The 15,568-nt window shown below is 36.9% G+C and overlaps 1 protein-coding gene across 1 annotated transcript in view; it reads right to left on the bottom strand.

The window, feature by feature from the left end:
• The window catches only part of ADAMTS20 (ADAM metallopeptidase with thrombospondin type 1 motif 20), a 99,027-nt gene that overhangs the window by 67,787 nt on the left and 15,672 nt on the right, over nt 1-15,568 (bottom strand). The window contains exons 4-8 of the mRNA XM_086472440.1: nt 14,511-14,770; nt 2,967-3,050; nt 2,134-2,258; nt 1,162-1,202; nt 748-853 (exon numbers count right to left, since the gene is read on the bottom strand). Coding sequence (XP_086328566.1) covers nt 748-853; nt 1,162-1,202; nt 2,134-2,258; nt 2,967-3,050; nt 14,511-14,770 — 616 coding nt within the window. The remainder of the gene's footprint in view (nt 1-747; nt 854-1,161; nt 1,203-2,133; nt 2,259-2,966; nt 3,051-14,510; nt 14,771-15,568) is intronic.

The following is a 15,568-nucleotide window of genomic DNA, read 5'->3' as shown; positions in this document are numbered from 1 at the left end:
TCACATCGTAACTCTTACTATTTAGTAAGAAAAACAAAGTACAGAGCACATCAACAACATACTTATGCAACTAACACATTGTCTTATTTTATATCTCAATTTAAGAACCATGACAAATGGCATGTATCTAAACGAACTTCCAGGCACATGAAAATCAACAAGCTAGCTACTGAGCTCTGTAACGTTGTTGTTACCTACACTGTGGCATGCCTCATGGAGCTAGAGTATAGCACCTTTCTGCCATCACTGATGAGGTATGCTTCATAAAATAAAATGCTGCCATCTCCTCTTATTTTTCTGTGTAAAGTATTTCTCTTTGTGTTACTCTATTGTATTCTGAAAGGATCAAACACAAGGAAGAATATTTCTGCGTTACATTAACAATTGTCTTGTCTTAAAGGTAAATTCCTATCAGGGCTAGAATACAGTTGGAGTTAACAAGACTACGTTGCACACCTGAGATATCTGTCCCAGTGTCCCAACCAGTTTACATGACAAAAGGATAGAATATAGCTGTATGGCCAGTATTTCCCATAACTCAGGACACCAACCAGGTTATAAAATTCACAATTTCTCTACTTCTAGGTGGTGAGCAGAGCTGGCTCACTGCAAACGTCAAAAATAATGACTCTTCTAAAAGGATGTAGCAGACTGCACCCTCTTAGAAACACAGAGCTCATCCCTGGAAACTAGTCATATTCAAAAAGAAATTTTTAAAAAATTACCTGCTGGGAAATAGGTACTTACACATGTCCAAGCTCATGCGCTATAGTAAAAGCAGCACTCAATCCATTTTCTTCGCTTATAGAACAGCTACGTAGTGGGTCACACATTGTACCTAGCTCTGCTAAACCTGCAAAATTTAATCCTTATATAAAAGCTTAACAGAATGAATTTTCATGTAGAAGGAATGACTCTATAAACAAATACTATGGCACCCGAGTTGAAAGTCATGGCTCAAGTACACAGCAAATTTACACAAAATGAACAACCACATGGCACCAAAGTACATGTCAGTACAAAACAAGCTGGGTTTTTTGCCTGTGTGCCTAAATTTTGTATCTATTTTCTGATTTACTCCCAACTGATTTTTCTCCCTACAGTGAAATTCTCATATATTTTGTGTTATAAAATCATACTGATTAAAAAAGAATAACTCACCAAGAGTATCACACTTCTCTCTAGCTCTGCAGATATCTTCCCTTGAAGGAAAAGAGTTATTTAAAATTATTACAGCAAAGAGAAATGTTTTTAAAAGTATTTTACTGTTGCTATATTAATTGCAGCAATTGCAAATCTGATTCTCAATTTTTATTCTTACAGTCCATTCAAACAATTTGCATTCTAGTGAAAGAAGTAATATAAATTCACCAGACTAAGTTCACAGTATTGCTTTCTATCTAGCTTGCAAAGAAGAAAAAAAATAATCAAGTATTATGTTATGTCTCTATAATGCAGCAGGTAGATCAAGCATGAAACGCTGCTGAAAAATGTGCAGATTGCAGAATACTTGACACTACCTTATGTAGTGGAGCATCTACCAAAATAACAACGTAAAACTCAGGACAAATATCAAACAATTTGAAGTGCTGCAGTGTGTCCAACTTGAACACTGGGGGAAGAAAAATAATGAAAAGGAACAGCAAAAGAGAGAATATATTTCAATGACTGGACATCAGAACCTTCACTGAGGCAATCTGTGTACAGGAAGAATATATACTAATATTTAAATGTTTTCCATTTGTAAGCTTTTGGTAGTTCTAATTACACCTGTGCTATCAGGAGCTGACCGTCTCTGCATCCTTCACCTGATTCCATTAGTACAACATTCTGTCCCTATTGCATATATCTACAATGGTTAAAGACTCCATTTCCTTATAAGTTTCAGGTCTAAGTACTTTCGTATCCTCTTTCGAGAAAGGTTCATCAGATGCTTATAGCTACCAATACAGCACTCTCAGAGTAATTGCTCATGTATTGGTAATCAGCGGCTTGGGAAGTACAAGACTTTTTATTCACTTCAATTATCTATGAACTGTATCAGTGGAATGGTTAAAAAATGATGTTGTAAAAAAGAAACTGAAGCACTCGTCTCACCTAGCTGAGCAATTACAGCTATTTCAGATACCATACCTAGTGATAAGAACAGCAGTATCATGATGAGAAGGGTGAGCATCATCCAAAGTGTTTTGTGCTTGCTGCCATAAGCAAAAATTACGAAGAGTGGTAGCTGCATTAAAAGTGATAGCTGGTCCTTCCTAAACAAGAAATGGCCAAAAAAGTAAATAAGGGGTTTAATATTCACGTACTTGCACTTATTACCTTGTCATTTGTGCCCCTAATCTGCAAAGCAATGACTGTGAATGGAAAGGAAGTCAGCACAACTCCACGTAAGAGTTCACTCACACAGATTTGTTTGCAAGATCACATCTTAACTTAGCTACAAGTCATCCGTCATAAGAACCCATTATTTTAATCAATGTATGTGAGCATGCACCATGTGCTAAATATTAAAAAAATAGAATGACAAGACATTTATGATAAATATAAAAACATGTATTTGAGAAGTGTATCCTTCTTACAATCTCAAAATATTACAGCTTTTAGAGCTGAATTCCCTCCACTGAAACCCTCTATAAAAGCTGCCATTTCGCTATCATGTTTCCATGCATATAACCACACTTTACGTAGTTATGCCATAAGCTTTCGTATAGTATCTGATTTATACCCATTTAGGTCAAAAGAAGGTGCTAACAGAGAGATGGGTAAACACAATCATTAAATAAAGGCTCTGCAATAAACTCACATTTAACATTTACTCTCCTATTTTAAAACAAAAATTTATAGTTAAATAAAATATATTGTATTTAAAATGAGAAAAAATTAAACTTTGGAATTACAATGCAAATTCATGTATTTTGTTTCTTCTATTAGAAAGAAATCTTTTTAATATTTATTTTTCCTACCTGTTCGTTGTGAATTACAATTAATTTTACAATAACTATATTTATAAGGTTTCCAATACTTGAATCTTTATAGATTGCTGCAACCTAAAGAGAAAAAAGTCAGAAGATTAGAATATTAAACTCATTTGATAAACCATATCTCTTTTTGCCATGCAAACAAGTTACCAAAGAAAACCAAGCTGCTACACAATAGACATCTCATGCATCCATCTGTACCTTTCTACCCAAGGGTATGGTGACAAACCCAAAATAATTGCCCAGTTTTTAATATCCAAATAGTTATAATTTTACATTCATCTCCAAACACTTAGACACCATGTTGAAACGCTAGTGTAAAAAGTATACTTATTACATACCCTAAAACCTGTAGTTTAATGATAAAATATCAAAGAAAGAACAAAAGTAACGTTACTGCGACTATCATAGACATATGCTGGTTTATGCAGACGATTTGTAGAATCGATACCTAATATATTAGAAGGTTTTAGAAAGTGACTTTGAACCAATAAGTTTTTGTCCTTGCTTTTAATGGATGCTGAACTGAGTTGTAAAGTTGTATTGAAAATATACATGACATGTACAAAGGTTTCTTTCCTCATTCATAAAATTCATATTTACATACCCAACAGGCATTTTTATATATAATCTTGCAGCCAGATAGTAAAAATCATGAGTTAATTCCATACACCAAAGTGAACCACTTTGAAAGCTACTCTTCATAAAAGCAGTAAAAAAGTTTATTTATTCTCAATAATCTTCATACATCCTTTCCATACAGATTCTACAATTTAGCTTAAAGCAATTGTTGAATGACAGCCTTGTCTAAACAGGAGTTACCACCAAACAGGAATACTGGATTTCCTCCCTTCTGGCACGTGCTAAGGCTGCAAGGCTACAAAAGTAACAGGATCAGGGAACCGATCCAGCTGCAAAATAATATTTTTTTTCATTTTTTTATCATGTTATGTTGATCAACATGACCTCATTCCTGGTGCAGTCCCTCCGACACAGGTGCTGACAGAGGGAAATGTGCAAAAGAACAGACTTCTTCCAGAAGCAGCCTACACTTGGACTGGCTCAAATTGCTTGTGAGACCATAGCCTCACTGTCTGTGAATCCTATGTACCTGAGACCAAGTAATTCTGCTAAAAGTTGGAACTGACAGAGCACTGGCTCCCAACTCATACTCTCCCTTTCTCCAAACTGGAGAGAGCACAATGCACAGCCTTGTTCTTCATTCTTTTGTGATACACAAGCTGGAAATAGAGGATTCAATAAGCACAGGGAAGGAGCCCGAGTTTTGGAATCCATGTGGAGAACACATTTCAAAGCAGCACAGATATTATCTGTTTTATTCCATATGGACTCTGTTCTTGGTTACTAACTAGCAAGTGTCCGATTATTCTGAGGTTGGAATACGGAGCATCTCTCAAGCACTCACTGAAGAGATCAATCAGGCGTAGACACATTCATAATATCTTTATCAAAGAAAAGGTGCTTGTAAATGCTCAAGTACTATTTAGGCTGAATGAGTTAACTGAATTTGAATGGAACAAATCACCATTTTGCTACTATCGAAACTACTTTTAAACTACAACAAGCTATTAAGGCTCATAATGTGTTCGTCTTCTTATAGTTTGGGATCCACTTTGATAAACATAGAAAGGATATTTCTAGATATTTATCCTCCCCAAGAAATATTACAAACAGTCAGGGTATGTTCCTGCATGAATCGTCATCTTCGAGTAACACAATTATCACATTCTTCTCAGCTCACGCAACTAACAGTAAGAAAGCTGTCTAAATTCCATCAACAGTGAAGGAGAAAGAATGAACTGTTGTGTAAACATGCCTATCTGAAGATTCATATTTAGATTTATGTATTTTCATACAAGACAGTAAGAGAAGTTATTTCATTTCTTCATCGCTTTACTATGGAGGGAGACAAGATGTCTACTTTTCAGCTGTATGAGGCTAGAGGAGATTAATTCCAGCCCAACTCTTTCAAGTTTTATTTCTCTTTAGCAAAGAAGAAACAGAAGATGAGTTCATAAGCATTCCAAAATCATGTCAGAGAGAAATCTGAAATGAGATCTGCAAAGGTCTTTGGCTTATAATGTGAAGACACTTATCTCAAGGATTGACTCCCCTACCCCTTAAGCTGATACGAGAGCCACTTACAACAGAGAATTTGTTGCAGCATAAACCTATACAAGATTACATGCAACAGAAAGATCTGTTATGGAACAGGTAACAAAGCCAGACTGTTTCATGTATATTTATTTATAACGCTGAAACAGACACTGCTATAGAAATACAGTAAACAATCTAGAACGATTTGGGTTGGAAAGGACCCTTAAAGATCATCTAGCCCAGCCTCCCTGGCCATGGGCAGGGACACCTTCCACTAGACCAGGTTGGTCAAAGCCCCATCCACCCTGACCTTTGACTCTTCCAAGGATGGGGCACATCCATAATTTCTCTGGACAACCCATTCCAGTGCATCACCACCCTCATCATAAAAAAAATGTCTTCCTTATAGCCAATATACCTTCTACTAGTTTAAAACTGGAACCCTCTTCCAGTTTACAAATGTTACACCTTGTCCTTAGTAAAAAGTCTCTCAATCTTATGAGCTGTTTTTATATATTGAAAGGCTGCAATAAGGTCTCCCCAGAGCCTTTTCTTCAGGGTGAACAACCCCAACTCTTTCAGCCTGTCCTCTTAGGAAAGGTGCTCCAGCCCTCTGATCATCTTCATGGCCTCCCCTGGACCTGCTCCAGCAGGTCCACATCTTTCCTGTGCTGAGGACTCCAGAACTGGACACAGTATTCCAGGTAGGGTCTCAGAGCAGAGGGGCAGAATCACCTCCATCAACATGCTGGCCATGCTTCTTTTCATGTAGTCCAGGATATGGTTGGCTTTCTGGGCTTCAAGTGCACATTGTCAGCTCACATCCAGTTTTTCACCCACCAGCACCCCCAAGTCCTTCTCCACAGGGCTGCTCTCAATCCATTCATCTCCCACTCTGCATCGATACCGGGGATTGCCACAACCCAGCTGCAAGACCTTGCACTTGGCCCTGTTGATCTTAGGTTCACATGGGTCCACTCCTTAAGCCTGTCAAGGTCACTGTGGGTGGCATCCCCTCCCTCAAGCACATCAGCTGAATCACCCAGCTTTGCTAAGGGCAAATTCCATCCCACTGTCTACGTCATTGGTGAAGATATTAAACAGTATTCATCCCAATACAGACCCTTGAGGGACACAGCTTGTTACTGGTGCCCACTTGGACATTGAGCTATTGACCTGAAGTGGTCATCCAGCCAAATCTTTATCCATTTAGCAGTCCACCCATCAAACCTCTCTCTCTTTCTAATTTATCAGCCAAAATGTTGTGGGGCACTGTATCAGAGGCCTTAGAGAAGGCCTAGTATGTGAGAGGAAGACTCATTTCTGATCCTGGGTGATTAGAATGATCTGAGCAAGCAGGTTAAGGTGGAGCTTTGTTGGGATTAAAACTCAGCATATCTTGTTCTTATTTATGGTTATTACTGTAGTTGGATGGATGTTCCCTCGTGCACGTTAGCAGTCCCTTGTGCAAGTGCTGTCTCTCGAGGTTATCTGCTAACAATATCTGAAAGCATAGAGAAGGCAAAGAAACCAACAGAAAACCCAGAGTCAGGTGTCCTCCTTCTTGCCTGTTGACACAATGTCCGTTTAAAATATTTGAGCAAAATTATTTCTTCAAAACCAAATACAAGTTACTCATACCTCAGAGGAGATGCATTAGACTAAGTACAAGAAGAGAGAAGAATATCTCATTGCACACCTGAAGAGAATTTGTTGCAGGACCTTCAACACCATATCCATACACCATCTGAATTACGTACTGGCTGCCTCTGTCTGGAGAACAGCTGACGCTCAAAATAATGTCAGATGCCAGAGGCCAGCAGTTCTTGCCACAATCTGAAGCGTATTTTCTCTCATACTGGAGACAGGTAAGATCATGCTAAACAAAAGTAACAATGCTCTCATTAACCCTACATTTGAGTCAAAGTATGGATCTTTTGTCTCATGGGCACTTTCATGACCTCCCAACATTTAGTTATTACCACTGCTTTCAAAAGATCGAAGAACAAGACACTGATGATAATGAGATGCCCTTACCAGTGAAATAAGGTATATTCTGCAGGCCGGCTGAATATGTGTGAAGGGAAAAATCAGAAGGTTGAAAACCACAAATCAAACTTTAAGATTCACCTAGGAATCTGTACAGGCTAAAATCATCAACTGAGACTTGAAATGATATATCAATGCAGGAAAGTATCAAAGATCTGGAATACGAGATTCTTATTTTTAGTTGAAAAAAAAAAAAGGGATAAGTACTCTCTCCTCCTGTATTCTAAGGATACCTCTTTTGATGCTCTTTTATTGGAAGCATTCATGGAAAAGGATGATGAAATGGGCTAAGAATTTGATAGAATGCACCATTTCTTTACAACTTCCAGACCTATTTGCTTTACAGTGATCTAAATCCAGGCTTGACAGAAGTAGGAGGTAATAGACAAGACAAAGGGAAATCAGTTTCAAGAGATTTTTCAGACTCTTAAAACTGGTGACCACACCAAAGAACAGTTCAGACTGCACAACAATAAAGTGAAAAAAAAAAAGCTAGTTACCCTTCAATGGAAGGATCACTCATTGCTTTCATTTTCATGAAATTCTCAAATACTAAGTCAGATCTTGTCATCGCCACCTGGGGCTGCCAGGTGACTGGAGGCAACTCTGTCACAACAAAGTTTAGTTACTCTTTATATTGCTCTTGTAACTGTCCATTAAACTGGGACTGTATATTGTGGCAAAATGTCCTGTTTAGAAGGGGGGGCTAGTAAACAAGCAGGTACATCTACAGGCAAGAAGATCAGTAAATGGTATATCCAAATCAAATTGGACTTTTTCAGCTCTTTTTTTCCTAAATGTTGTATCACAAGATCTCTTTTTCTTTCCCCTTGTCTGTTACACACGACCATGGTATCAGGAGAATATAAATATTCATCTCTCTTGAAAGAAACATGATATCACTTATGAGCTCATGTGTCTTCTGCAGGCTCCAACAATCTCTTATTTATCTCTGTAGTGCTGAAAGATGTAAGATATCCATGATCTGGGAGATTTCTCCTTCACCTCTTCCATTGTCATATCCTGATTCTGTCACGCTTCATAAGACCCCAGAATTGTCTGAAGTCATGAGAAAAAGAAGTCATGACCGCATTTATTGCTTCACTGAGAGAATGAGAAAGAGCTGTTATTTATGCTGGTATTACTCCTATTCTGTTTCATCCACATTTCTGTACAAACCAGGGGTTTCACCAGCAGACCCTAATGCCAGCAGAAACTTCTCATGCAGACTTGGACAAGTATAACTACACACCTCAGTTATCATTTTTTCCCCTATAAGTTGTAGGTCCCCTCATCCAAGTCCTCCTAAATCTACCATCCCCTAAATTAACCAAGTAGGGGTTCCAGATGACTCCCTATTGTGCTCTAGTGGAGACAAAGAGAAAGAATACATCCCTTTTAAAGGCTGAGTCATCCTGCCAGGAATGCCTGCGCTCTGTCTTATCTCTAACTCAGGACCAAGATGGTTGCAAAGAAATCCCTTTAATGTTGCGATAACTCAGTAAATGGTGACCTAGTCATCATCATCTACAGCGTTTCAATGACTACATGCACCAAGGCTATAATTGGATCACATCAAATGCCATCATGTACAGGTCAGATGTCAAAGCATCCTTCCTTTCAGGATCTAAAAGAAACTACTTGAAAAGATCATTTTGCAAGGCACAACCACAGCCAGGCTTCTCTAGCTATTAGAAGCTACTCAGAGAAAGACGTGAGGGTTGCTTGACAAAATGTCTCCAGGAAGCTGACAGGTCCCAGGTAGCCTAGAGCAAGATCATTGTCATCATTAAACAGTACCAAGGCTTCACCGTAGGGAGAAACCTTGAACCCTGTACTATGGAGGAGAAAGTAATAGAGACAAGTACTAGTCTAATCACTAAATACCTGATTAACAACCACCACCACCTAGGTAACAACAGTAGTAAATAGCACTGACAGCAGTGAAGTGTAAAGATGTGCAAGTATGTGCCTGCCTACATACTGCAAAATTTCATAGAATCATTTAGGTTGGAAAAGATCTTTAAGATCAAGTCCAGCCATTAACCTAACACTGCCAAGTCCACCACTAAACCGTGTCTCTAAAGGCAACATTTACAGGTTTTTTAAACACGTCCACGGATGGTGACTCCACCACTTCCCTGGGCAGCCTGTTTGAATGCTTGATAACCCTTACATTGAAGAAATTTTTCTTAATATCCAATCTAAACCTCCCTTGGAACAACTGGAGGCCATTTCCTCTCGTCCTATCACTTCTTACCTGGGAGAAGAGACCGACACCCACCTCACTACAACCTCCTTTCAGTTGTAGAGGAGTATAGATTTGCAGTTGTAGAGATCAATAAGGGCTCCGCTCAGGCTCCTTTTCTCCAGACTAAACAACCTCAGTTCCCTCAGCCGCTCCTCATAAGACCTGTTCTCCAGCACCTCAATGTGTTTCTTGTAGTGAAGGATCCAAAACAGCATTCAAGGTGTGGCCTCACCAGTGCCAAGTAGAGGGGCACAATCACCTCCCTACTCCTACTGGCCACACTATTTCTGATACAGTCCAGAATGCTATTGGCCTTCTTGGCCACCTGGGCACACTGCTGGCTCTAATACTTCTGTATCAGCTGCTAGATATCCATACATCAAGATAAGCAACAAGACTAGCTCAGAGAATTTTGTCTGAATGATGCTTTGGAAATAATTGTTTCCACTATGTATATTCATTGGTGTATAATCAAATGCCCATTTTCATTTTAAGCATGTCAAAGTGCACAAGATTATGTGGTTTTATATATATACAGAAGAAGAAACATGATAAGGTAGAGAGCTTAAGCAAGAAACAAGTGTCTTTGTGCTGGCTCTCTAGATTTTATGGAGAGAGAAAAAGCACTGAACATTCCTGCAGCATTAGTAGTAATACACTGCTCTGAGTGAAAAAGGGGTAAAATACAAGCTTAGTAGTCTAAGTAGTAGATGCAAGGAGCAATATACTCATCACTAAACTCTGAACTTAAAAGTATTTATTGCCTTTCAGATGCCAGTCATACAAATGAAATTATTAACCTACAAATTATTCAAGTCTACTACTTTTTTTTTAAAAAAGATGAGTATATGGCAGAATCAGTAGCATCAAATATTCTTAGATGCTAGTATGCATCTATGTTTTTCCAGAATGTTATGAAAAGATGAACTGTTACCTGTTGTATGGATTGAACCGCAAAGAAAGTATAAAAACATTCTTTAAATTCATCTCATATATATTAGGACAAAGATAATTTGGCTGTTTTTTAATGAGGGGGCAGCACACTGATGCACAGGATCTTCCCACATAGAAAATATTTCATGATCAATGCTGATGATTATCTGTCAGAATGGCAATTAGGAAAGTATAAACAAGACTATAACTAGAAAAATTTTTTCCTCTCAAGACCTGCTACTCACTGCCTTACATTTTACATCTTGGCAAATTATTGTAACCACAAAATACTACTAAAACAACAGTGACTATTTCAAGGTACTTTGACAGCAGCTTGATTTGCACAGATCTGAAAGCCTACACAAAGAACAAAACAATGGAGAGTCAAAGTCATTTATGGGCAGTCCAAGTTAGGAACCTGTCTTGATGAAAATTAAAAATATCAGCTTTTAATACCATGACTTAATGATACTATTTTACTGTTATATAATGCCATTTTATGATTCCAGTCTCACTGCAAGTTAAATCATCTAAATTGACGTTCTCCTTGAAAGCATGGCTGCCCCTCTCCCATGCTCCAACTCTAGCACTCATATCACTAGGCAGTCAGCCAAGTTCATGATCTGAGATGGCCAACATGGCTCTACCACAGGTGGTTTTACATGTCAAGTTTTCTTTTCAGAAAGGCAAGATTACAAAGTTCTTGCTGCAAGCAGACTAAGAACAGACCAAGAAGCTTTTTAATATCAAACTAACTATACAAGCAGTACATTCCTTAAAAAGAAATGTAATAATCAGGTACCTGATTCAGAAAATGAGGACAGTACCTCAAAACGTATCATGGAAGCAGATTTGATGAGGTTTTGGTTCTTTTACAGTAAACTCCAGGGTCTTAATGAATTGTTCCAGTTGCTAAAACCAAGCCTTCATGTTAGAGAATTCAAACTGTCACGACATAATGTGTCTAAGTAAGAGTCCTCCAGCTACTGAATCTATTAAGGTAGCACCTACTGCATGCTCTGCTGATGCAACATTTGGACAAACAACAAAGAACATTGTGAGTTAAGCAATCACAGATTTCTTTGTTATTTTATTTATCATTTCACATTAAATAATGCCACTCTTTATTGTATTTCAATACAAAACTTTTTTATAAAGTCCTATAGCAAAGGTATTCCTTGTACTTTTAAATACATATTTCAATCAGAACCAGTAAGTGTTTCCAAGACACAGCATAAATACTGTGAATACTCATCTTGCCAAGATTTATGCAATTTTAAAGAAATGAGAAAATGCATTCCAGTTCCAGTTCAATGGGATTACTCGCATGCTGAGAGTTAAGCCTTTTCAGGTTGAATTGGATGAGTGACAAGACACTTAAAAATCCTTGTGCAGTATATTTAGCAGTATATTTCAGTTCTTATTTTCCACTCATAAAATGGTATCCTATACCAGCAAGGTTGGGTTTGTTTTTTTTTTTTTTTTTAGCATCAAAGCCACCAAAGTAAGAAGGAAGAAAAACAGGCCAGGGTTTCAAAGGTTCTTCTGGGAGCTAGATGTCTAAGTTTCATTAGAAGTTAATGGGATTTATATGATTAAAATTTTAGGATTCTTTAAAATCCAAGCCAAAACAGAATATCCTTAAAAGTTTCAGAATGATTATAAGAGTAGAGCATAATGCTTGATTCACTTAAAACACCAGCAACCTGACAATTTCCCATAACAGAAGTTGCTTGACCAGACACAAGCACCAACTACATTTAACAATCAAACCTATCTGTATAATGGCAAAAAGGATAAAATTTAATAGTTTAATTTCTTCGCTTTATGGGTAATCAAATAAAACTAAAAATAGTTCTATTTCAAACACAAACAGGCCATGGGTCAAGAAATGGCCCACCTACATACTGATGAATTCTTATACAGATTACACAGCAAAGAGTGGTAGTCATTCACCTTCCTATTCTTCACATTCATTACTAGCTTATTGAAGAATAGCAATTGTGGGGAAGAAGGAACAGAAAGGAAGAGACTGAAGACTGTATCTTCATATGCATTATTTGATTTATTTAACAAAGCAATATATATGCGAGCAGAAGGTTGGACCAGATTACTTCCAAAGGTCCCTTATAAGCTAAATTTTTCTGTGATCCTATGACATTGCTAAATGCTTCAAGAAAGGATATGAACTGGAATATGTATTCTTGGGAGCCTGGGGAGAAAATTAACTGGACTATGAAGAAAACCTCACAGAAATAAGATCTGATTTTATATTTTAAAAAATCTGCATTTATAAGAGCTAAACATTTCTAGAAATAATGTCTTAACAAACCTTTGTTTCAAGATTACCTTCAGAAGTAGCAGATGTACATGTGGAATAAAAGCTGCCAGAAGATGCCAGCTGTACATCTTGCTATCTACTGTGGTATTCAAACATATTAAATTCACATTAAAGATTTAGTGTTTTATTGTATGCCTTTACCTCAAAGCCAGCAATAACTGCCCTAAGCCCTAGTTTTAGAATAGAGATAGGTAAGCACAAGAATGAAATCCAAAGATTTTAGCAAAGAATTGGTACTCTTTCACTCATACACATATATGTTAAATATTAGGTCTTAAAAACAGTTCATATAAACTCTCTTTAGCAGCAATCATACAACGCATACCCTATTTACCTAGTAGAAGACCAATTATGTAAGCAAAAAGACACAAGAAACATTGCACTAAGGAATAGTGGTTGAATGTACAACATCTACAGATGCAGGAACAATGTTTGTTCTTAAAAGAGAATATCAGGAATAACATTAGCTATAATCACAACAGTGCCTCATGAAAATTTACATAAGTGTTCCATTTCATCTTATTGTAAAGTTTTGTAAACAACAGCTTCCATTTTAAAATAATGTTTTGACCACTTCATTCCAGTTCTTAGTATAGCTCTGTATTAAAAAAGTAACTTTATAAATAATGGCATCTTTGGGATCAGTTGTTTTAAAAGAATTCCAAATTGAGTCTGTATTATCAATACTGATTTTTTTTTTTAATACATGAACTTTCAGACCTTCACACCACTGCCAGTAGAAAAATTCAGAAGACTTTATCAAATTTAAGTATGCTAATCAGCCTTAAAATTTCATTATTTTTCTTATAAACCAACTACAGAAAATCCATCTTCTAAATTTAGGTACCTACATCTGTGTAGCAGGTGACAGCACCTATACTACCATCAGCTGGAGATGTAGACAGAGTGAGCAGAAGTCAGTTCAGTTGCCTAATCACACATTATCTAGTGTCACTTCAGATGCTGTAGGTTATCAGACACCTATACAGAACTAGCAGATACAACACAGAATCTACAGGAGACTTGCACACCTTTGTGAAGCAGCGGCTGAGGCCAAGTCAGATGTCTGGATGCTTCTACAAAGCAAATTAACGGATCCCGGTGGACACTAGAGAGTTATTCTGTTCATCCAAAAGTAAGATGTCTATGGTCAAGCGAATAGCTCTCTATTATTTAAAGCAGGTATCTCCATAGATACCTATATGTAGGTGTCTTAATTTGCAAGCCCAAAGTTAGATGCAGTTTCATATAAATTAAGCTTCTGAATAGATGGAAGGACAGAAATCTAGAAATAATTACTGTCCAGAATATTTTAGCATGCCTTTTCCTAAAAAATGGTTCAACAGATGTCATGGTAAACATTTTGATTTTACAGAGCTTATTGTACTAGATCCTGAATCAATACAAGAAGTCACTTGGTTCAAGAAAGAATTCACCACATAAAGAGCTCAACTAAACTACACCAACTCAAAGTCTGACGCATATTAATTTGAAATTACTTGAAAAACTAGGGTTACTATAACCAACCATTTTTTCACAATGCCTTTTAACCTCTGTCTGCTGTAATTAATCCATGTTTAACTCCCTGAAGCTTAAGAATTCTGCTAATGCAACTGCAAATCAGGAAATAGGTCACAGCATTCCACCTACACACCTTGAATGCATTAAACAGAAACGGTCCATAATCTGAAGTTTTGGCTCTACTTTTTTTGTGTTTATGGAATCTCTTTCTTTTAATATAGAATTCAGTCAAGCCAGAAGACAGGGAAATCACAGAAGAGAAAACAGAACAGAAATAACTGAAATTGCTAATACTTATGAACTTAAGTTTACTTACTATTGACATGAGTGTTAGTATGTAGTGCTGTAAATTCTGCCCATGGTGACGAACCATTTTGGTGTCAGCTGTAACCATCACTTCTACATATCTTGGATAGGAAAGAAAACGTTTTTTCCTGGAATGTGGATTGCCACCATCCTCTATAGATAGGTTATTTAAAGCATACTGTAAACTGACAGACTTCTGTAAAACATTGTTGTCCTCATTTAAACTGCTGAAGGTTGGATGTAGTGAAGTGCTCGTCTTCAATTCTTTTTCTGTAACATAAAAAAAGATATACTGTTGAATGCAGTTTCTATATTTAAAGAAAAAAGGGCAAAAGGCTGCCCAAAATAGCCAAAGCAAACTTACATTTATGATCTTATTTCCAAGAGAATGAGTATTTAAAAAAAATTTAAACAGGAAAAGCTGTAATAGGAACATCAGATTAGACATCTTGTATACTATCATATAGTTCTATCATCCGTGGATTCATTGATAAAAATTAGTTAAGAAATAGCAGTATTGCAGTATTACACAGTTCCTAGAATGCAGTATAATCCAAACAGGCAGGCTGGAAGGAGATAAGTGCTAGAGCTTAAGCAGTGAAAAAAAGGACGCAAGTTAAACAGAATACGTATTTTTACATGCAAACCTTTGATACTAAAGAACCAAGAAAAATAAACCATAAAGACTAGGCTCAAGTCCTGAATTCAAGTCTCTATCGACTTTTTCATCTATATAACACATTTATATAAATATGGAGTTTACTTCATAAGCAAGTACATATCAAAAGTAAATTACTTCACTTTATTTTAAATAAAACTAAATATTACGAATACATAGTATGAATAAATTAGAGTACTCATAAGGACAAAAATCTACATTAATGGGTAATATTAGATACTTCCATTACGGAAGACAGATGTCTTGTATTATCTGTTAGACTTGCAAGAAGTTCATTATCTTTTCTGAATATAAGCAACAAAATCTCCTGTGGAACTACTCTTCAAATGTTCACATATGGGACAACGTAGGTATAAAAGTAAACCCACAGAGAAGTTCCTACAATATGA

The sequence above is a fragment of the Leptosomus discolor genome, chromosome 1, assembly GCF_034619465.1.
Source record: "Leptosomus discolor isolate bLepDis1 chromosome 1, bLepDis1.hap2, whole genome shotgun sequence".
Lineage (NCBI taxonomy): Eukaryota > Metazoa > Chordata > Aves > Leptosomiformes > Leptosomidae > Leptosomus > Leptosomus discolor.
Note: the sequence above shows the minus strand (reverse complement) of the source record. Positions and strands in the feature narration are given on the sequence as shown.